Consider the following 22,515-nt stretch of genomic DNA (forward strand, 5'->3'; position numbering starts at 1 on the left):
CATGTTTTAATCCATTGGGGACATTTTCAACACCACTAGCATAAAGCTAAGAAAGCAGAATGTGATAATAGTAGAATAGGGGTAAGCACCCAGAAAAGAACAACATGAACAAGTAACAGATGGCCGTTGTGGGGTTGGGGGGAGTGTGTGGTGGTGGGGGGGAAAAAAAGGGTCCAGAATGGTTTGGGTTGACAAGTAACATTCGTACCACACAAGTGTCAGGCAATGACCATCTCCAACAAGAGAAAATCTCACCATCGTCCCTTGACATTCAATGGCATTACCATCACTGAATCCCCACTATCAACATCTTGGGGGTTACCATTGGCCAGAAACTGAACTGGACTAGCCATATAAATACTGTGGCAACAAGAACAGGTCAGTGACTAGGAATCCAGTGGCAAATAACTCACCTCCTGATTCCCCAAAGCCTGTCCACCATCTACAAGGCACAAGTCAGGAGTATGATGGAATACTCCCCAGCTCTAACAACACTCAAGAAGCTTGATACCTTCCAGACAAAGCAGCCCTCTCGATTAGCACCACATCCACAAACATTCACACCCTCCACCACCGACGTACAGTAGCAACAGCGTGTACCATCTACAAGATGCACTGCTGGAATTCACCAAGGCTCCTTTGACAGCACCTTCCAAACCCACAACCTCTACTATCTAGAAGGACAAGGGTAGCAGATGCATGGCAACACCATCACGTGGAAGTTCCCCTCCAAGTTGCACACCATCCTGACTTGGAATTATATCGCCGTTCTTTCACTGTTGCTGGGTCAAAATCCTGGAACTCCCTTCCTAACAGCACTGTGGGTGTACCAACACCACAGGGACTGAAGTGGTTCAAGAAGGCAGCTCACCACCACCTTTTCAAGGGCAACTAGGGATGGGCAATAAATGCTGGACCAGCCAGCAAAGCCCACATCCGGTGAATGGAAAAAAAAGCAAGCCTGAAAGTTACCTTTCACTCATTTCAAAGAAAATGTTTGAACCATTGCAGTCATTTTTTTGTTTATTCTTTAAACTCTGAAATTGAGTGCATTTTCAGATGGACTGCCCTTACTGTGCTGGTGAACAGGTTCAATTCCTGGACTGAAACTCTTCAACTTAGGATGCTGTCACCTTTTCTTTCCAAGAATATAACTGAAGACATTGTGGGTGAGGGGGTGAACCATAGGTGCAACTGGTACCAAGACTGGAACTGAACAACTAACTCCATCATGGCTGCTACAGTTTTGGGTACAGCAGAGAAAAATAATATACAAATTGGGTTTATTAAGCACACATGTCATCACATTACTGAATTACACAACAAAGGCTCCACCTTAAAACTACAGATCTCACACTGCTATCTAGTTGTCTCAAAGTTACACAACCCTAGAACAATTAAATACATGAACAGGTCCATCAGCATCTGTGGAAACAAATGATACATTAAAGTTTTAGGCGTAATCCTTGGTCTCTTTTCAATTCTGACAAATAAACTTAACAATAACTCTTTACAGTTGCAGACAGGCCTAGTGTATTTCCAACCATTTGTTTTCAGATTTATTTACAGCATATGCAGTTTTTCATTTTAAACGTTTGCTCAAAGCTAAAATGAATAAAAATAATATTCTAGAGAAGTTGAAGTTTTAGAATAAGTATCAATCTTCAAATCACTAGCAGCACCAAGCCAAACCCGGAATTCAACTGTATGCACAGAGAGCAACAAGACATTCAGCCACAGCCCTAACGTGAAAATAAATTATGTCACATCCGAAGATTGCCAGGTTTTGTCAACTAGGAGAGATTAAATAAAACAAAAATATTATTGTATTTTCCACTTCCACTGCAGGGCAGGTCTGGTCAGGTCAGGTCCATCTATTATAAACAAATCATTCAAAAGTCAAAGGGAATGCAGTTTCCTTTCCTGAAGTCTCAATGCTGGCGTGCAGCACTACAATATCCAGACACCCTCTACGCTCATCAGACGAAGACAGGATTAGATGAGCAATCAGGAGGGGACACCTTGCCAGATTTCTGCCTCCTTCACTCCTAGCCTAAGCACAAAACTCAATGGTGCAGGGTCTCCCCATATCATTATTAGCTAACTTCAGCATGGTCCAGGAACAGAAAGTGAGATTTCCTGTCCTCTGTCATATTAAGAACATTAATATAGAGTATCCCTAAAAATCCTGGGAGCTATCGCCAAATGAGCTTGTGTAGTTCCTTGTGTGTGCAGGGTCACTACAGAATATTGTCTCGGTCACAAGTTCTTCTATTCAGTAAAGCACAATTTAATCAAGCAGAAATAGGCCATGCAGTACCAGCACAGACATGATATCTAACTGATTCAAATTAAGCTACATACCAAGATACAACACATGATATTTCAAAATAGGGAAAAAAAATTAAAACTGCAAATGATAGTAATAAAATCAAACTGAAAATGCTAGAAATACACAGTAAGCCTGCAAGTTTGTGAAGAGAAAAGGCAAGTTGTAGCAGCATCTGCTTTTATGCTACGGTAAGTTAGTCACCTGATTAACATCACAGCCACACAACTCTGTGAAGCCCCCCGAGGCTTCACTAACCCCTACCCCACCCCAGAGCACAAGAGCTGACCCTGTTGGTATTTACTAGCCATATTCCAAAACTTGGGGTGTCTAGCATACAACAGTTCATTATTTTTTCCCCAGAGAAAATAAACTACACAGGAACAAATTTAAAGCAAATTCCCCTTTTAACTTTGCTTAAACTAACTGCTTGAAAGCAGTTTTATAAACCAAATTTCCACTGAAGTATTGGTGAAACATTGCACAGCTGTTGTTAGCACAGGATATCAATCTAAGCCAAATGACCGGATGTTAATTTGTTCATTCTTTGCCATTATCCAATGTCTTTAGAAAAAAAATCCAAATGGAAAGGCTCCCTCTTTAAAGTTTCCATGAATTGTTTTTCTGAAGTGAGATAAATTGTCAACTAGGCACTTCCTGAACCTGCAGCGGATGTTTGTGATAGCTTTTCAAACACAGAAACGCTGGGCTGGACTTCTCTCAAATTGACTTTCTTTCCCTCCGCTCACATTACAAGTTGTGCCCACAGGTTTCTTTTTTGATCTGATAAGAATCAATGAGGGAGGAGACAAATGCAGCAATATCCAAGCATATTTCAAGAACTTGAGAATGCTCTACAAATTCCTTACGTGTATGTGTCATGTCAATAAGACATGAAAGAGATCATAAACTGTGTAAATCAAACCTTAATTTCTGCTTATTTAAAAATAGACTATGCTGGACCAAAAACATGGCTGTTACAGGTCACGTGATTTGTAAGTTGGCTACACTTCTGGAAACTTCCAACAGTAATTACAGGGCAAAGCTCGACCTTCATCCTTGTGGAATCTCACACCTAACTATGTGGACCCATTACAATCAATGAAACAAGGGGGCAGCAAGCGGTCTGCCTCCCCAGCCTGGATTTATAACAAAGAGAAAGCCATCAAAACCCATTATACCTGCGGAGGTGCTATTAGCTACCATCTATTCTCCTAATGGATTTTGACCAAAGATATAGAAACTGATTGTTAACCTGAAACTCACTCATCAATGGAAAACACCACATGACCCAAGCTCCTTCGGTCTTTGGAAAGTTTTACTGTTACATTCCTGGACTCCCAGGGCAGTCTGCTGTTAACATCCAGCCTGTCAACATCAGAGCAGGACTCCAGGCTGACAACAAAGCCTGCCTCAAGTCTAAAACTCCTCGAAGCCTGGTTCTCTGGGACATTTCTGCCATTGCCTGTATAGCAGACCAAGTCTCTATATACCAACCTCATCTTGCTGCATCATCAACAACTTTAAAGGAATGCGGCAACTCCTGCTTTCAGCTGGCCGAACCCGCCTAAACTTTAACTCCTACATGAAGGGACCCTTACTGGACACTGACATTCACATGAATTATATTCTTACATATAAAACTATTTTCTTTCCCATCTCCTCTTGTGTACGTGTATATAGTGGCAACTACCATCCCCCGGGTCTGAATGCATGAATAAACAATACTTCCGATTTAATCCTGAAGAGTTTGCTGTGATTCACTTTAAAATTGATTTCACAAACAGAGGGTTCGAGGAAACATGCCACAGTGTATTTCAAAAATTAAAAACACCTCTGCTTATGGACAGACAGCAAGAAAAATAAAGGAATTCAGCTTTCCTCTCTTCCCTGTCCTTAACATGTGCCATACATAAAATAGTGCACTTCATTCATGACTTTGTTCCTCATAAGAGTACAAAACAGGAGTAAAATACCTCCAGTATTAATCCCACAAGCAGCATCACAACTTGAGATTTTTATAAACAAATGGACAAAAGAAAATTTGTCAAAGTGCAAACCTCCAGAATCAAACATTCTTTGTTATTCCTTCAAAATTCAATTGAAATGTTATCCTGTTTGAAGACAGCAGCTGTTTTCTGGGGGTTTCAGTTTATTAGGCTACGTTTCTATGTAATGCCTCAACACCACTCCCCCAGGGGCTTCAATGAGTTTGAATTAGTCATGAAGACCAGAAGGTCTCAGACTGCATCCCCAGCCCAAACTGATCACTATAATTAGCCTCAGTGCCACCAGTGCATCAGGGATGGCCAGTTGGTCAGCAAGTTTTAAAAAGGTCAGTTTCTGCTTCTGACAAAACTTTCTGATCAGGATCAGAATTCCCTGTAACACAGGTGGTCAACCAATCCAAGAACACTCAGACAGCCTCACAGAAGAGGGATGGACACTTGGATGAAGCAGAGGACATTCACAAACCACACAGGTGTCAGCACCTTCAGGACAGCCTGGGAACAGAAACTGCTGCAAGTTACTCCTTCCACACTATTTCCCTCATTGTAGTATGATAGTGCAGTTGTTACGTTACTGGATTAATAAGAGAGACAGGTAAACTCGAAATCCCACCATGGCAATTTGACAAAAAAAAGACCATGAATCTGTTGGAATGTCATATAAACCCAACTGATTTGCCAATGTCCTTAAGGGAAGGAAACCTGCCATGCTTACCCAGTCTGACCTACATGGGCTCCAGTCTCACACCAACATGGTTAACAAAGTGCCACTGCAGTGGGCTGCTTTAAAGTGATTCACCACCACCTTCTCAAGGCAAGGAGGAATGGCCAATAAATGCCTGCTTTACCTGAGACACCCACATCACAAGAATGAACTTTTAAACATCAGAATGCTGACCACCACAGAACTATTTATTTCACTGACAAAGCTCCACATTCTCCTCTTCCCCACCTTCAGCCTGCCCCAATACAGGACATGGACTTGTGTTAGAATTGGAGAGGCAAGTGCCATGCTTCCCAGACAGCAAGTGCCCAACATGCCATACTGTGGGGAGGCACTGCCCAAGGAGCAGGAAGGGGAGCCAAGCCAAGAATCAAGAGGTACAGCAGCAGAGGCTCATTCAGCCTGACAGTATGCAGCACAGGCCAACGCCAAGTAGAAGAGGAAAGATTTTAAGCAGAGATCCAAGCTCACAGCAGACAAGTGAATCTCTATAGGGCTACCATGGTTAGACAAGAGGGAGTCCCTTCCCCCATTCAAAAAAGCTGCAGGTATTCTATATTTGTTCTGACATTCCAATTTGCATTGAGAAGGGAGAGAGAGAAGGGAAGAGTATTTTTTTTAAGTACAAATTGTTTTTCCTCACTCCTCCAAAGAGGTATCAGATGTAACAATCAAGGACTCAACTAACTGTTATAAAATATAAACTGTTACAGAATGGGGTTAGAAGATAGGCCAGCTGAAAAGTAAACAGCCATTTACAGCAAGGAAAGGTAACCCATTCAAGGTGGATCTCCAGGAATCACTGACGCCTGTTCAATTGAAGCTAGTGGTAATGGATCATAAAACAAAAATAAAAATACCTGGAAAAACTCAGCAGGTCTGACAGCATCTACGGAGAGGAACACAGTTAACGTTTCGAGTCCGTATGACTCTTCGTACTTCAGCATCCAATTTATCTCAGATCCAAATTGATTCAGAGTTTCCCCACAATGCTACCAACCATCTCTGAATTTGAATCACTCAAGTACCATTCTGTCTGAAAAAAACACCCCAATTAAAGAGAATGACCATTTTCAGGGCAGTCATCGAATTGCTTACATAAGGAGATATTTTCTTCCCCTTTCCAATTTAAAAGAAAAGCCAAGAGTTTTGGAGTCGAGGAGAACAACAACTTTATATATTTGAAAATACAAGCAGGTCTGTAACCAAGATCTTACAAAGACACGATTGGAACACTGTGGGGTATGAATTCCACTGTAAACTGGACTAAACCACAAACATTTTAAATCTGAGTACAAGCTGCAATTAGTGGCTGTCGCTTTTCATATCAGCTTGCAATTTCCAAGTATTTCATGCTGCAAAAGCCACTAGAACACCCTTGAAATTGTAGGACAGAAGTAAACAGCAGCAAGAATGCTGATCAGCCAAGAATTCAAGGACAAGCACAGCAGCTTTCGAGAGAAGAGGCCTCTATTCCAACCATCCTGTAAAACTGTGCTCAGAATCAAACATTAATCTCATAGCTCTGTTTGAGGGGGCATAATTTCTCCCTAATTCACCTTTCTGCATATAAGTAATTTGTAATTAAAGAATGATGCTCTGCTAGTACCAGAAGCACACTGTAAAAGCTGCACCTGTGCTCAGAAAAAAACAAAACAAGTGATAGTAAGGTAATCCCCAAGGGCACAAGCAACAGAGGATCAGTGCAGAAGGGTCACCTGATTTTCTCCATTTGATCTTTGGTTTTGAGGGAAAAGACAACTCTTCACCTCTTCCATGTTCAACCTCAAGAAATGGCATTGACAATAGCACTTGCACCAGTGTTAGCTCCTCCCACCCTTCCACAAACCCCCCCTGTACCACAGTTATCCCCACAACAATCCTACACACAGTCTTGTGCCACATTCAACTTCCACATACACACTTGCATCACAGTTAAACCACCACCACACTCTTGCACATGTTCCCCGTCCCAAAAACACACACTTGCACTAGAGCACTCCCCTCCCCACCCCCAACACCTAGTATCAATATCCAGGTCCAGTACTTTCCATACATTCCAATTCATGAGGGTACACAGTGAAATGACAACAGGCAACAGGGATATGGATAGAAAGAGTCTGTGAAGACATGTTGTGTACAAATCAACCAATTAAGAATTATTGCAATAATAAACACAAAGGGATAATCCAGTGAGTTAGTAGGTTGAGGGGAGGTTTTGGTAAAGGGACAGAATAGGACAATGGCAGAGAGAAGATGGAAGTTGTTCAGAAACAGCATTGGTTGCTAATGGCATGTTTTAAATAGACGCTTGTGTGTCAATTCCCAAATCATGTCTAGTTAACACTGCTTTCCACTGGCTAAACCGTAGAAAATTTCAGGTATAACAACCTCCAAATATGCAGCACACTCAACAATTTGAATTTCACATTTCTGCCATCGAGTTTTTTTTTATATGTAAGATATAGAATAATTACCCAATCCGTCAATTTGTATGTATATGTTTATTTCAATGCCAGAGACCTGGTTGGTAACTGCCAGAAAGCTAAATTAACACCAGTGATATAAATCATTACTCAAGAGTGTTTCAGTTTCAACCAAGCAAGTTAAAATTAGACCGAGGAACTCTTCCAATCCAGCATTTCCCTGCTGAGGTCATCAGTACTCAGAATTTAAACAAAAACGTTCAACAGAAAGACAGAATTAAATCAGTACCGATAATGTTGTTCATTTAAAAAGTGCACAGCACACAAGTAGTTGGATGCGAGTTCAGGGCCAAATCCATAAAAATCAAATTCTTGCATCCTACGAGGTGCTGAATAAAAAGTTTTCCCCCTCCTATCCACCGAAGTCTGTCGAAGGTGGTGGGAGAAAAGGAGGGAGGGTCAGGAACAGAACGAGTGACTACTCAGACACCTTATGTGACTAGTGCAGTATCTCCAACCCACACCTCATCCGCACCAACACTTTTCAAATATTTGTGGGGTGACAAACTGCAGATACTAGCACACTGTAGGGGACCCCTCAAAATATCCACGCACCACTGTCCCAACATTTGAAAGACAGTTTTGTTGGTGCACTTTTCATATATATTAGTCTACAGAAACAATGTACTTGCAAACCAACAAATGCAGGAGTACAGAATACAGCATACACGAACGAATGTGTCACATGGTGTGCCTCACTCCAGACAGCCAAATATTTAATGGTCTTGCTGATGTTCTGATTTCCCCTCACAAGCACTAATTAATCATTGCTTGTGAAACTGAGATATCATCAAGCACATCATTTTTAATTTCTATATTAAATATCTTACGTTAATAAGGGGCCCAGCTTGGCCCCTTATCTCCTCTAACAACTAGTCTCCTCGAGACATTCCCCATCTCTTCACCACTGGCGACTACTCTTTCAAACTCTGGAACCCTGTCCCTTAAGCTGGTTCAAGTGGGTGTAATCACATTATAGGAGAAAATGTACCAGCAGAGCCTGTCCTGACAAAATGTTACATCTGAACAAAACAAAACAGTCAGTCCCAACTCCAGCAGAATCCTCTGCCTCAACAGGAACAGACAGGGACTCAACCTCTTCAAAACAGAGCTTGACATGGTGATCAAGGGCAGTGGGAGAACTCTCAGACCCTGCATAGCTGGACCAATCAGCAAACTGTTCCATCTTAGGTGGAAGTGTGGCCAAAAGAAAACTTTAGCCAAACCAAATACTTAATCCTGGAAAATGACTGGTCAGTCATTCATTCATCTGCTCAAAAATACAGGCACTCTCACTGCTACATCACCCTACATGCAGGAAATGCCATAAAATGCCATACCAAAATTACTTGCCCTAATTTCCTCCTCACCCCTCCAAAAAAAAATGCAACAAGTTCTGCATGAAATTTTCCCAAGTCCCAGTTAAAAACAGGAGACACTTAAAAGAAAAGTGAATTTTGGACACTTGGCCTTTCAAAAGCCCAGACAAGAAAGAGGTTTCATGGGAAAGTGACTTGAGATGATTCAAAAACTCAAAATTAGGCTGATAAAACAACTCTTTGGAGATGCTAAAAGAAATGGACAGAATCAAACTAATTAAATAAAGCCAAATGGCACAAGAACAACATTCAAACAAGAACAGAGATAAGGAGAAATTTACCCACAATTAAAGCAGTCAATTTGTTATCTTTTAAGAAGCTGGATAAAATTCTAATTAGGAAAACAACTGAAGGATGCAGAAATAAGTACACTACACCATAGTCCTAACCTTGTGTGGGCCATGAGAATGCCATCTGTGGAATTCGACACCACCACTGAGTTCTCACCCCATTGATGCAGAGGAAATTCTTCCAAAAAGTACAATTTTTTTCTTTGCTCCCTCCCCAGGGTCAAAGGAATGGAGGGAGGTGGGAGATAAAGAAAGCCAGCTGTTCACGTTGTAAGCAGCCTGCTGGGAGGGCCAGATACCTAAAGGACTCCAACCCCTCCCACAGGTAGATTGCTACTGACAACAGACAACTAAACAGCAGTCGCCCAGACCAGCTGGAAGCAGCAGCTTTTCTGGAGAGGAAAAGGGGAGGAAATAAGGCAGAAGGCCCTTGTTTTGTGCCTTCAATTCAACTGCTGTGGAAATGTATCATTAACCTTACTTCAAACCAAGATGTGACAACAGTAGGGCATTCTGCCTACTGGGAAAACAGCCACTTAAGTCCTCTATAAACCTTTTCTATCATTTAAAGCCGAGCTTCATCTGCTAATTCACTGGCAGATCATCAACAACAATTAATCACTGAAGCAGGAAGCCCTGAAAGCAATACCAAGTTAAAGACCACTGTATTTTTTATGTATTTGATTCCCCCACTCAGCACATAAACAATATACACAAACACTTCTCTCAATGAGACAGTACCACAATTTCTGAGTTCCTTCCTCATAAATGATGATCACTAAAACTAGTTCAGCTCCTTCTCAATAATGGTCTCTGAATATATCCAGCGGAATTTCCCAACCCTCACTCTCCAACAGAGTGTCTAGTTAATTGATCTGACTTAAACTATTTGCTGAGATAGGAAGACAGCCTATATATTTAACATGCACACTCCAACCCAAAGGCAAGAGTAAATGATCCTACATGGCACCAATTATTGTGGCGGTCATGCTCTATATCTTTGATATAATGCTTGCATTGCTTCCTTAAGCTATGATGACCAATGGTTATGACTCAGAGACCACAGTAAATATGCCTAAGAATACGATTCCAGTGTATAAAAAAAGAACTGGGGGCTTCAATTTTAGAGAATTCATTTTTATTGGCTCTTCCATGCAACTCTGGAAACCTCTATTCAGACAACCTCTCGGTTTCCTTTCACAAGACAAGTTAGACAGAGAATCATTGAATGATACAGCACAGAAGGAAGCCATTTGACCCACCCTGCCTGTGTTGCCACTTTGAAAGAGCTATCAAATTAATCCCATTCCCCCGTTCTTCCCTCATAACCCAATAGTCATTTCCCCTTTAAATATTTATCCAATTTGAAAATTACTCCTTCTATCACCATTTCAGACAAGGTACTCCAGATCACCTCAACTCGTTGCATAAAAACATTTCTCCTCAGCTCAACTTTGGCTCTTTTACCAAATTCCTGAAATCTGTGTCCTCTGGTCACCAGTGGAAACAATTTCACCCTATCTGCATTTATCAAAACACTTCATAATTTTGAACATCACTATTGAATCTTCCCTTAATCTTCTCAATACTAAGGAGATTCAGATGATTAAACCAGGTGCAGCATCAAGGAGCCCTAGCAAAATTGAAGTCAAGGGAATCAGGGGGAAAACTCTCCACTGGTTGGAGTCACACTTAGCAAAAAGGAAGATGGTTGCGGTTGTTGGGGGTCAATCATTTCAGCCGAGGACACCACTGCTGGAGTTCCTCAAAGCAATATCCTAGGCCCATCCATCTTCAGCTGTTGCATCAATGACCTTCCCTCCAACATAAGGTCAAAAGTGGAGATGTTCACTACCATTCACAACTTCTCATATACTTAAACAGTCAGTTTCCACATGCAGCAACATTCATTCTTGGCTGATAAATGGCATATGCGTGTCACACAAGTACCAGACAATGACCATCTCCAACAAGAGAGAAGTTAACCATCTCTCCTCAACATTCAATGGCATTACAATTGGCATGACAATCACAAACCCCCGCCAACATCCTGGGGATACTACTGGCCATAAACTTGTCATATAAATGCTTTGGCTATACAAGAGCAAGCCAGAAACTAGGATTTATTTAGCGAATAACTCACTGACTCCGCAAAGCCTGTTCACATCTACAAGGCACAAATCAGGAGTGTGATGGAATACTTTCCGTTTGGCAGGATGACTGCAGCTCCAATAACACAAGAAGCTTGATACCATCCAGAACAAAGCAGACCACTTAATCAGCACGCCATCCACCACCTCCACTACTGGCAGCACAGTAGCAGCAATGTGTACCATTTACAAGATGCACTGCAGGAACTTGCCAAGGCCCCTTTGACAACACCTTCCAAACCGGTGCCCTCTATCACCTCGGGGGACAAGACAAGCAGACACATGGGGACACCACCACCAGCAAGGTCCCCTTCAAGTCACTCACCATCCTGACTTGGAACTATGTCACCATTCCATCACCTTCATTGGGCGAAAATCCTGGAACTCCCTCCCAACAGCATCACATGGACTTCAACAGTTCAAGAAGGCAGCTCACCAGCACCTTCTCAAGGGCAATAAGGGATGGGCAATAAATGCTGCACTTGCCAGCAATGCTCACATCCCAAGAACAAATTTTTTTTTAAAATTCCACTCTCTCAAACCAGAAGCTAATGTACAGCCGTGAGCACGGAGCTGATAGGTGAACAGGACTTGGGGAGAGTTAGGATATGGCCAACAGAGATTTGAATGAGCTCATGTTTAAAGGAAAACCTGCTCAGGTGGTCACCAGAGACCCTGTGTTACCACACTGACATGGGGAGAAGCTGATACTCTTGTTCATAAATACAAGGAAAAAAAGCAAAGCCTAACTATCAGTCAGCTCACTTGTTTGTGGGATCTTGCTGTACAGGAAACAGCCTCAGAACAATACTGTATATGAAGCACAGAGATATTGGAGAAGCATGTGCAGGCACAGTATAAACAGAAATCTCTTTCAATCCTCTTCCACATGTCTCTGCTTGTAAGCTATCATTTGTTCCTATATGATAGGTTTTAACCTGCCCACAACATTCCTGGATTTTAAAAACATATTCCATTGTGTTAACTGAAGCAACCAGGAAATCGACATTCCGTTGGGCAATTTCAGACTGTCAGTAAATCCACACTTCTTGTGGATTACAGGTTACTTCACTGCCGATAAGGAGTTAATCAACACCTGCACACACTCCAGTATGATGCAGTCTCAAAGGTTATAGTGCAGTCACCATTTATTCTTTGTCCATACACACAACCGCTTTGCAGCACACCAGTCTCTTCACCTGAAGGATGAGGTTCCAGTCCCTCCTCAGGACTTCACAATCAAGGCCAACACTCTCATGCTGGCGCTAAGCGAGCACCACACTGCCGGACAGGTCAAGTTTCCAGCAAGACATTAAACCTTCTGAAGTGAATATAAAAGAACGAGCAGGGAGTGTCACTATGTCTTGACCACTATTTCTCTTTCATGCCTCTCTGCAGCCACACAAAAAAAGACACAGCATGGGCGTGGCAGCAGATAGCTGGCTTGGCTGGAACGTGTGCATGGCCCAGCTTTTGAAAAATATAAATAATTGCCCTTATAAAAAATTGCACAGAGTTCACAGCATAGTCACTAAAAGGGAAAATTAAACATTGCTGTAATCCCATATCCGGGCAGTGACCCAAATGCCAGACACTGCCACAGATAATAGCTCATCAATAGTCTACAAAACATTCCACTTTTGTTTTTTTCACAAACCACTTGCTGGGGCTGATTTTAGTTTCAGTTAATGATACACTTTCAATGCAGCAACATGGTGATTGACAATTAAGTAATCTAACTTGTCTCAGGGGCAGGATAGGATAAACACAGCTTGAAAATTATAGTGCCAAGGTGCATCTAAAAAATCACAATGTTTGCATCACCTCCTCTCCAAAGCAGGTAAAGTGTCACATTGCAAGTGGGTCAAAGGACAAAAATCAGCAAACTAGCTGTATCTTAAATATTACACATTCCCAGCATTTTAGAACAGAGCATTACTCAAATCATACTGCAATATCATAATACACCATTGACATTCAATACCAGATTCTACAGCATTACCACACAGCAATCAGGACTCCTAATCTGCAACTTCAGCCCAAAACAGCTAAAGAATCAGTGGCAACAATTAATAGCAAAGGCCATTTGCAGTTTTCAAAAGTACATATTTCCACAACATGCTTTTATATTGCACTTTTTACACAGTAAAATGCCCCAAGATGCAAATTTCAGACCAAATGCCTTTTCTTAAAAAAATGCCTCCCCCTTCCCATGACATACAACTGTCATTCAACAAGTCTCAACAAATCCTGTGAAGTGAACTGAAGAATATAATCCAGTTATGTTACAGTAACATGACATTTAAAACTCAAAGGATGATGCAATGTAATAAAAAAATGAGTCATGCCAATTTTGCAGGTAGAATGTGAGAAAGCTACATGGAATTTGAGAATCAACAGTAGTCATCACACCCTGACCATCATAGTTATGCTGGATTTTTTGACAAATAACTTGGATCAAAAAAGACAACATGACAATGAAAACCCAATAATTAGAGATTACAAGAAATCCAATCCAATGATGTCAAGTGGTCTATCACCAGTCAGCTTGAACTGCTCCATTACGTCATTAACTTGTAATTGAATCCATCATTTACTAGGCTTTGATACCAGCAGAGGGTGCTGATACAATCAATAAGTTCCATGTCTCTGAGCTATTACATTCTACTGTTGCCAACGCCAAAAGTGGCAGTCCTACCCATAGCATTGCCAAAAGAAAACCTGCCCACTACCATTTAGGCAACAACAGCACAGAACCCCTTTCTGCTGGGACTGCAAAACTGTTGCCAGTAGCGTGGGCTCCCAGTGGCCCAATAAAGACATGGAGCTGTTCCACATAGCATGTTTGTGTCACAACATAAAATTGCATCATGGTGCAAGCACACATCATGCACTGTTAACTTGTTGTCTTCTTGGGGATCCACCAGCTCCAATTATTTTTTAAAAGCAAGTTTTATTTGAAATTTATTACAGTCTTGTCCTGTGCTTCCAACTGGAGATCTGCCCTGCTGTTTGCACACAATGAAGGCTGGTCTCAGTCTTCTGTACAGTCACCAAAAGGCCCAAAGGTGCCTACTGGCACAGGGAAGCTAATGAAGGTGGGAGGGAAATGTAAAGACAGCTTTGTGTCACTCTATGGGGGGAAAAGCTGTTTTAAAATATTGCATTTCTATAGCACCTTTCACAACTACAGGATGTCCCAAAAGTACTTTGCAGCCAATGATGTATTTTTGAAATGCAATCAATGTTGGAAATGCACCAATACCCTTCTAACTAAGACATTTCGGTAATAGCTATGATGCTAGGAACTGAGATTGGTTCTCAGTGTTCCTCAGCTAGAAGCCATTAGCAGAAGTATTTTTCCAGTGAGAGCATTATTTCTCAGTACAAAGCAATCATCTGTCAGCCTCCCTTGTGTTGCCAACTCTGTAAGGGGCATAGAACTGAAAATCTACTTTTATTTATTCTAGTTAAGATTTGAAGATTATTTCCAGAATCTTGAAATTCAATCTGAAAAGTTACAAGTCAGCTTTTCAGAATGCAGATTCAGGGGATCCAAGGTGCACATTCTTAAATTGTTTAGAGTAAGATTTGCATCATAAATCCTTTCAGTCAATCCTTATTAGTGTGAATACCCTTTTCACTTTGCATATTAAGGCTTTTAAATACAAATATTAAAAATGCGGTAACAGGTATTTAAGTGAGCGAGGACAGCATTTGCTACAACAACCCTGGGACCAGTCAACTGAACAATGTTTGGAGTCCAAGCTCACACAGGATGACGGGTGAGGTTTGGTGGGGTAGGCACGACCAGTGGAAACAGACCCCAACATCAGTCAGTAACCTTAGGAGAGAAAAACACAATGCCTTAATTCTCCAAAGGCGTTGAATAAAATCGTTTTACAGTTTAACAAAACAAATCCTGTTTTTCCACACAATTTTAGCCAGCATTTTTGACATTGGTATTAGTACCAGCAGTCTTGCTGTTCCATGGGTGACTAAAGAATCACTAAATAATCTATAGCTAGTGATCTGACACTGATGAACACCACTGAGAGTATAGGAGAGTGCCCTCTGATGTCGTGTGCGTTTAGACTCTGCATCTCTACCTTTACCATTTCTACACAGTCAAGCTTCCCAATGTATGAACAACAATGCCTTATCAAGTAGTTTGAGCAGCTCTGTGTACATTAAGCACAAAAAACAGCCAACTGCAAACATAAGGCGTCAGTTTAATCAAGCTTCATTTTGTAGTGCAACTGCAACAAACACCAGAGACCAGTGCTGCTCAGAAAAGGGGATGAGATGGGTTGTTTTGTCCTCCTTTTTCCACTTGTTTTCCGTCCTTTCCCACTGGAGCCAACTCCTTGCTGAACTACGCCTCTTGGGCACTCTCTAGCATCTCAATCTTCAAGTGAGGGCAGGTGGTGAGCACAGAGACTAATGGACCACAAGGGACATGACACTCAAACCCAGTCCCCCACCTGATGCCCACATATGTCCACTTCCAAAAGGAGCAACTGGGCACTGATCAGGAGCAGCATACAAGGCAACCCACAGTCAGCTTAGACAAACTTTAGTACCTCGACCAACTGAGCCAAGATCAGACTAAGTCAATCAGACCTGTAACCTCCTGATCTATGTGGCTAATGGACTCACTGCCTTCGCCAGCTGAGCTATCTGACAAGGCCCACTGCTGCTCTCCAACAAACATGAGATTTATTTAAAATAACATTTCACATAACTGGCAACCAATTAGTGGGAAAGATACAAGGCCACCAACTAGGGTGAAAGAAATAGAGAAGCAAATTTGCAGGGAAATTATAGAGAGGTGCAAGAACTATAGAGTAGTGATAATGGGGGACTTTAATTATCCTAATATAGACTGGGATAACAATAGCACAAAGGGCAGAGAGGAGCAAGAATTTCTAGAGTGTGCTCAGGAGAATTTTCTACATCAGTATGTTTCCAGCACAATGAGGGAGGAGGTGTTGCTGGATCTGGTTCTAGGTGGGTCAAGTGGATTAAGTATCAGTAGGGGAACATTGAGGAACAGTGATCATAGTATCACAAGTTTTAGGTTAGATATAGAAAAGGGCAAGGTGCCATCTAGAGTGGAGCAAGAACAGATGAGGTCCAGGTAGGGTGAAATCAATGATTGTCAGACAAAACTGTAACAGAGCATTGGGCTGCCTTTAAAGGGGAGATGTTTCAGGTACGATCAAAGTACATTCCTAAAAGGGGGAAAAGGGTGGCAGAGCTGCCTGGATGACAAAAGAGGTAGAGAGTAAGATGAGGCAGAAAAAAGGTGTGTATGACAGGTTAATAAATTGCAGTGACAACAGGCTAAATATAGAAAGTTCAGAGAGAAAGTAAAAAAGGAAGTGAAAGGCGGGGAGAAAGTATGAAACTAGCACTAACATAAAAATGAATCCAAGTCTTCTACACGGATATAAGTAGTAAAAAGATAGTAAGAGGATTAATGGGGCCAATTAAAAAACAAAAAGGGGACCTACACATGGAGGCAGAAGACATGGCTATGGTACTAAATGAGTACTTGGCTTTTGTCTTTACCAAGGAAGATGCTGCTGAAATCAGAGAAAGAGAGGGTCGTTAAGACACTGGGTGAGCTAAAAATTGGTAAAGGAGGTATTAGGAAGGCCGGCTGTCGATAAGTTGATGTATCCCCATCATGTCCTGGTGATTTATCTGAAGATGCTGATAGAAGTAAGAGAGCAAACAGCAGAGGCACTGACCATAATCTTCCAATTCTCCTTAGATACTCGGTTGATGCCAGAGGACTGGAGAATTCCAAATATTACACCCTTGTTCAAGAAAGGTTATAAGGGTAAATCCAAAAACTACAGGCCAGTCAGTTTAATATTGGTGGTAGGAAAGCTTTTAGAAAGGAAAATTCCAGACAAAATTAACAGTTGCTCAGAGAAGTGTGCATTAATTAAGGAAAGTCAGCATGGATTTGTTAAAAGCAAATCGTGTTTAATTTGATTAAGTTTTTTGATGAGGTAACATAAATGGGTGATGAGGGTAATGCAGTTGACGTAGTGTACATGGACTTCCAAAAGGCATTTGATACAGTGCCACACAATAAGCTTACCAGCAAAATTGAAGCCCATGGAATAAAAGGGATAGGGCAACATGGGTACGAAGTTGGCTGAGTGACAGGGAAGAATGGTGGTGCACAGTTGCTTCCTGAACTAGAGGAATGTATATAATGGGTTTCCTCAGGGGTCGGCAATAGGATCACTTTCTTTTAATGTCCTAGACTTGGGTGTAAAGAGTACAATTTCAAAATTTGCAATTGACATAAAACAAGTACTGTCTTTTGAACTGTGAGGAGAATACATTAGACTTCAAGATGACACACAGGCTGGTGGAATGGCCAGATTAAAATTAATGCAATGAAAGTGATCATTTTGGTACGAAGAATGAGGAGAGGCAAGGATGGAACTCTCTAGGGGGGTGTAGGAACACAGACTAGGGGTATATGTGCACAACTCATTGAAGGTGGCAGTGCAGCTTGAGGAGGTGGTTAAAAAGGCAAACAGCGTCCAGGGCTTTATAAATGGAAACATGGAATACAAAAGCAAGAAAGTTATGATGAACATTTATAAAGCTCTGGCTCTGCCTCAGCTGGAGTATTGTGTACAGTTCTGGGAAATGCACTTTAATAAGGATGTGAAGGTTATCGAGAGGGTGCAGAAAAGGCTTACAAGAATGGTTCCCAGGTTGACAGAGTTCAGTTACGTGGATAGATTGGAGAAGCTATGATTGTTCTCAACCTTCTCTTCTGTAAGAAAAGGTTTGATAGATGTGTTCAAAATCATGAAGGGTCTAGACAGAGTAGATAGAAACTGTTCTCATTGGTGGAAGGGTCAAAAACCAGAGAAGGTTAATGGCAAAAAAAACCCAGCGGCGAGATGAGGAAAAAGTGGTCAGGATCTGGAAAGCACTGCCCGAGTGTGGTGGAGACAGACTCAATAGTGGCATTTAAAAGGGAATTAGATAATTACCTGAACAAAAAATATTTGCAGGGGCCTACAGGGAAAGGGCAGATGAGTGGGACTAGCCAAGTTGCTCTTGCACACAGCTGGCCAGACCCAACAGGATGAATGGCCTCCTTCTGTGTTGTAACCATTTGATAATTCTATGAACTGAACAAAGTAGTGAACAAATGACTCTTATTTCGTGAATTTGCTGGGCCAATGTTGACATCCCACAGATCAGAACCATGCTCTGTCAGTTAGTTAATGATATCCAAATAATGAAATTGTAATTACCCTAGTAACTTTACAACATGGGAAGCACACTGCATTCCAACATCACTGTGCTAATAGTAAATTTCGTGTTAGATCAGTAACAAATCTAACTGGGTCTTGTTATTGGGCATATTTAATGCAGCAAATTATTTTCCTCATTAGTAAACATATACCAGCGATATCCAGAACAGAGAAGTTGACAGAACTCAAAATCATCTCACTGGAAACCTGAAGACAAGAGATGGCAATTGCTCCTGTATACCCACATTCTCTATGTAGTGTAATGTTTCAAACAGGTTATTTAACAAGCTGCTTGTAACACTGGGAAACAATTACAAAAAGAAAAAGAGATGGGAGATCAAATGAAAAGTCTTTGCCCTTTCACCCCTGAAGCCAGACATTAGATGACTTTGTGCAGCAGACTCCCACAAAAAGGAGCTGGAATCTTTAAGTCAGATTCTGATGCAGGGTACACAGCCAATAGCATGATTACCCCTGGGTTGGCCAACACCTGAACACTTCCCCAACCAGCAAGCCCCATCCAACCCCAACAGTGTTGGGTGTAATTTTACTTCCCAATTGCCTTTCTTCAATGTAAATTCCCTTTACATGGATGCTTCTTGGTTGCTCAGCTCTGTACTCTCTCAAGGACAAAAATATTTTTATGACAGCACACTGTACCCTGTCAAGATTCAGTGCACTGCATGCAAACTGTAGGCTGAAGTTCAGTCAACATGGCAGTAAAGTAGCAAGAACAACCTCAAATGATTTGTCAAACACTACATAGCAAGCAGATTATAGGTGTGATTTTGACACACAGGCTGCCTGCTCAACATGGGGTCCAATATGACACTAAGGTTGGGAACACCTAGTTCAGACTCAGACAGTTGTTAGGAAGAGGAATGGAATTGGCAGTTAGGGAGCATCAGGGACCAAAGACAGTGGCTTCCCAATACTTCCCAACACCATGATGGATAAGTGGCGTCACAAATCAGAGACAGTGGAGGAATGACGGTGGTGAGACAAAAGTTGTTTTGAAATCAACAAGCAAGGCTTCGCCATCTGTACTAGTTATTGTGAGTGTTGGGGGAGGTGGTGGTGGGGGATTGTGAGTGTTGGGGGGGGGTTGGTGGGGGTTCTGGTGTTGATCAGTCCCAAAATATTAATGTGAAAGAAATACGCATTTATAAAATCCTTATCACATCCTCAGGATGTCCTAATACTATTGTGACTTAAACGCTGAAGCCAATTTGCACACAGCAAGATCCCACAAACAGCAATGGGATGAATATACAGGTCTTCTGTTTCGGTGGCACTGGTTACTTACTGTGACTAATACTCGGAAGAGCCTAAAGTAATAGAAAATACTCAGCAGAGTCTGGCAACTCTGCAGAAGAGCAGTGCAAGGTGCTGTGCAGTCTCGTCACGCAAATCACACTCAGGGCTCTCTCCTAACCAGGAGTATTGGAATCGGGATCAGGCAGTACAAAGAAAAGTACTGCCAGAATGGAACTATACTTTAGCTATCAAGTGAACCCGACAAACTAATGACCAGTCAATCCTCAATCTGAGGGAGAAAGCTGACCGCCCTTGGTTCAAAAATATGACTGTTGATAGACCTTTTAAAAAAAAGTACAAAGATCCTCACTCTTCCCAAATGACAGTTTCTTTGCTCTGTATTGAATAGGTGTGAAGGAGGGAGGCTGTGACTTCTCCAGCAATGACAGTCCTACCTTAAACTCCCGGCTGAGCTGCGGGGTGTACTCTGAAGTCCAGAGGGCTCGGACCAAAGAAGCGAGCTGCTCAGTGACCTCTCCTCTCGCGTCCGCCTGGCTTTTGGATCGGAATAAACCCCCGTTGGATTTGGAAGTCTTCTCCTCCTCTTCCCCCTCTCCCTCCTGGCCCCGGGTCTCTCCTCCCTCAGGGAGATCCAGTCCGCTGGCCGACCGCTCCCGGTACTGCTCCAGAGCCAGGAACTCGGCGAAGAGCTCGGTGTTGCTCAGGCACTGAAGCACGGCGTTCATGAAACAAGTGTTGCCGTGGTTCTTGAGGCCGGCCACCCCGGGCGGCTGCCAGCGATCCCCGGAGAAGCAGCTGTCAGACGAGTCGCTGTGGCCGGCGGCAGCAGCGGCGGGGTTGATGCCGCTCATCATCATGATAATGGAGGAGGCCGAAGAGACCACCCCGACCCCGGCCCCCAGTCCGATGCCCATCCCCACGGCCGCGCCTGCCTCGGCTGCTCGGAAGGTCTTGAAGCCGCCGTCGTCCTTCTCGTCCTCAGCCGCCTCCTCGGTGCCGAAGTGCGAAAGTGTGGACAGAGTTTTCAGCACTCGGCTCATAAAACTCCCGACCGAGCGCGCCGAGCCACGCCGGAAAAGTTTCTTACTAAAGGACTTTTTCTCCTTAGCTGCCGATTTAGACATCTCCCCAAACCTCCCTCCAAAAAAATATATGGTGGATTAAAAATTCAACACCTCCCCCTATTAAAAAAAAGCAAGAAAACGTAATGCAAAAAAAGTACAAATTGCAAAAAAAAATCAAACAAAAATCGAAGGGAAAAACCAATTTATTACAAACTTAAGTAAATGCAACATTTCCAAATTGCAACTTGAAATTTTTGAACTTGCGATTGTTTTATTTTTTAAAAATTGAAAGGTAACAATTTGTAGAACGCAAAAATATAAAAGGTGCAAAAAAAATCAATGGGAAAGTGTTAAGATTTGCAATGCAATAAGTCAAAAAAAAGGGATGGGATGAATCTCCAGGGGGTAGTTTAGACAGATGAGAGTGTGACTGCTGTTTGTTGAAGTTGCACTGGGTGAAGTTGCAGCGGCTCCGGGGTATCCAGCGCGCGTGCGCCCCGGCCCTCCCGGGCGGCCTGACCCCGTGCTGACCCCCGGCGCGCTGTCCGCCTCAGTGAGGCGCCGGATCCATGAGGCGCCGCTCGGCTCCACTGCCCAGCTCCCTCCCTTGGCCAGGGATCGGCATCGCCCCTGCACCCGGGCGGGGTCCCTCCGATTCTTGCGTGGGTTTGTTTTTTTTTAACCCCCCCCGCCCCCTTCTCTTTCTCCTCCTCCCCCCACCCCTGGCCTCTCCTTCGCCCCCCACCCCCGGCCTCTCCTTCGCCCCCGGTTCTCTCACTCAGCGCGGCTCGGGATTTAATTCGATCCCCTCGGAAGGCTGCGGCCTGCGAGCTGGCAGCCGCTGTCCGAGCCGGTACTCCGTGTCCGGCTCATTCTTCTCCCCGAGACCCCGGCGTGTGCGGAAAGCCACGGCTCCCGCTGACAAGGCCTTCCCACTAACAGCGGTCCGCTCGCACCGCCCAGCCGCTCTCCTCAACCATCACTCCTGCTCACTCGCTCGGGTGGGCGGCGTCCTTCTCCCTTTCACCATGGCAACCGCCGCGTCCTCGCCTTCTTTCGACCCCCATTGGGTCCTTCGAACTTTTCCCTGCTTCTGATTGGGTCAGGATGATGCCAATCACCTGCCCCTCCCTGCGGCATTGGGTTGAAGTAATTTAAAGGGGAGGAGAAGGTGGAGGGCGAGTGAAATTCCTTTAAAGGGGAGGGAACTTTATGGCTAATATCTAACAATTTTGTTTCTTCCTGCTTACGATTATGAAGGTTCTTTATACAGTTTATATTGCACCGTCTCACAATTGGTCCAAAGTTTCTACCTCTATGTTCCTCCCATACACCATATTTTGATTATCCAACAATAATTTGTACACACATTGCACCTTTAACAGTGAAATGTCACAGATCTGTCATCAGACAAATTTGACATTGAGTCACATTCGGAGATTTTAAGACCGCTGAGCAAAAGCTTGGTCAAATAAACGAGTTCTAACAAGCTCTCAAAGCAGGAAAGA

The 22,515-nt window shown here is 42.9% G+C and overlaps 1 protein-coding gene across 1 annotated transcript in view; it reads right to left on the reverse strand.

The window, feature by feature from the left end:
* usp31 (ubiquitin specific peptidase 31) overlaps positions 1 to 21,992 on the reverse strand; it is a 94,588-nt gene extending 72,596 nt beyond the window's left edge. Inside the window, exon 1 of the mRNA XM_078558441.1 lies at positions 20,378 to 21,992. Coding sequence (XP_078414567.1) covers positions 20,378 to 21,067 — 690 coding nt within the window. The 5' untranslated portion in view covers positions 21,068 to 21,992. The remainder of the gene's footprint in view (positions 1 to 20,377) is intronic.
* Between the last annotated feature and the right edge of the window lie 523 nt (positions 21,993 to 22,515).

The sequence above is a fragment of the Cetorhinus maximus genome, chromosome 15 (assembly GCF_964194155.1).
Source record: "Cetorhinus maximus chromosome 15, sCetMax3.hap1.1, whole genome shotgun sequence".
NCBI lineage: Eukaryota > Metazoa > Chordata > Chondrichthyes > Lamniformes > Cetorhinidae > Cetorhinus > Cetorhinus maximus.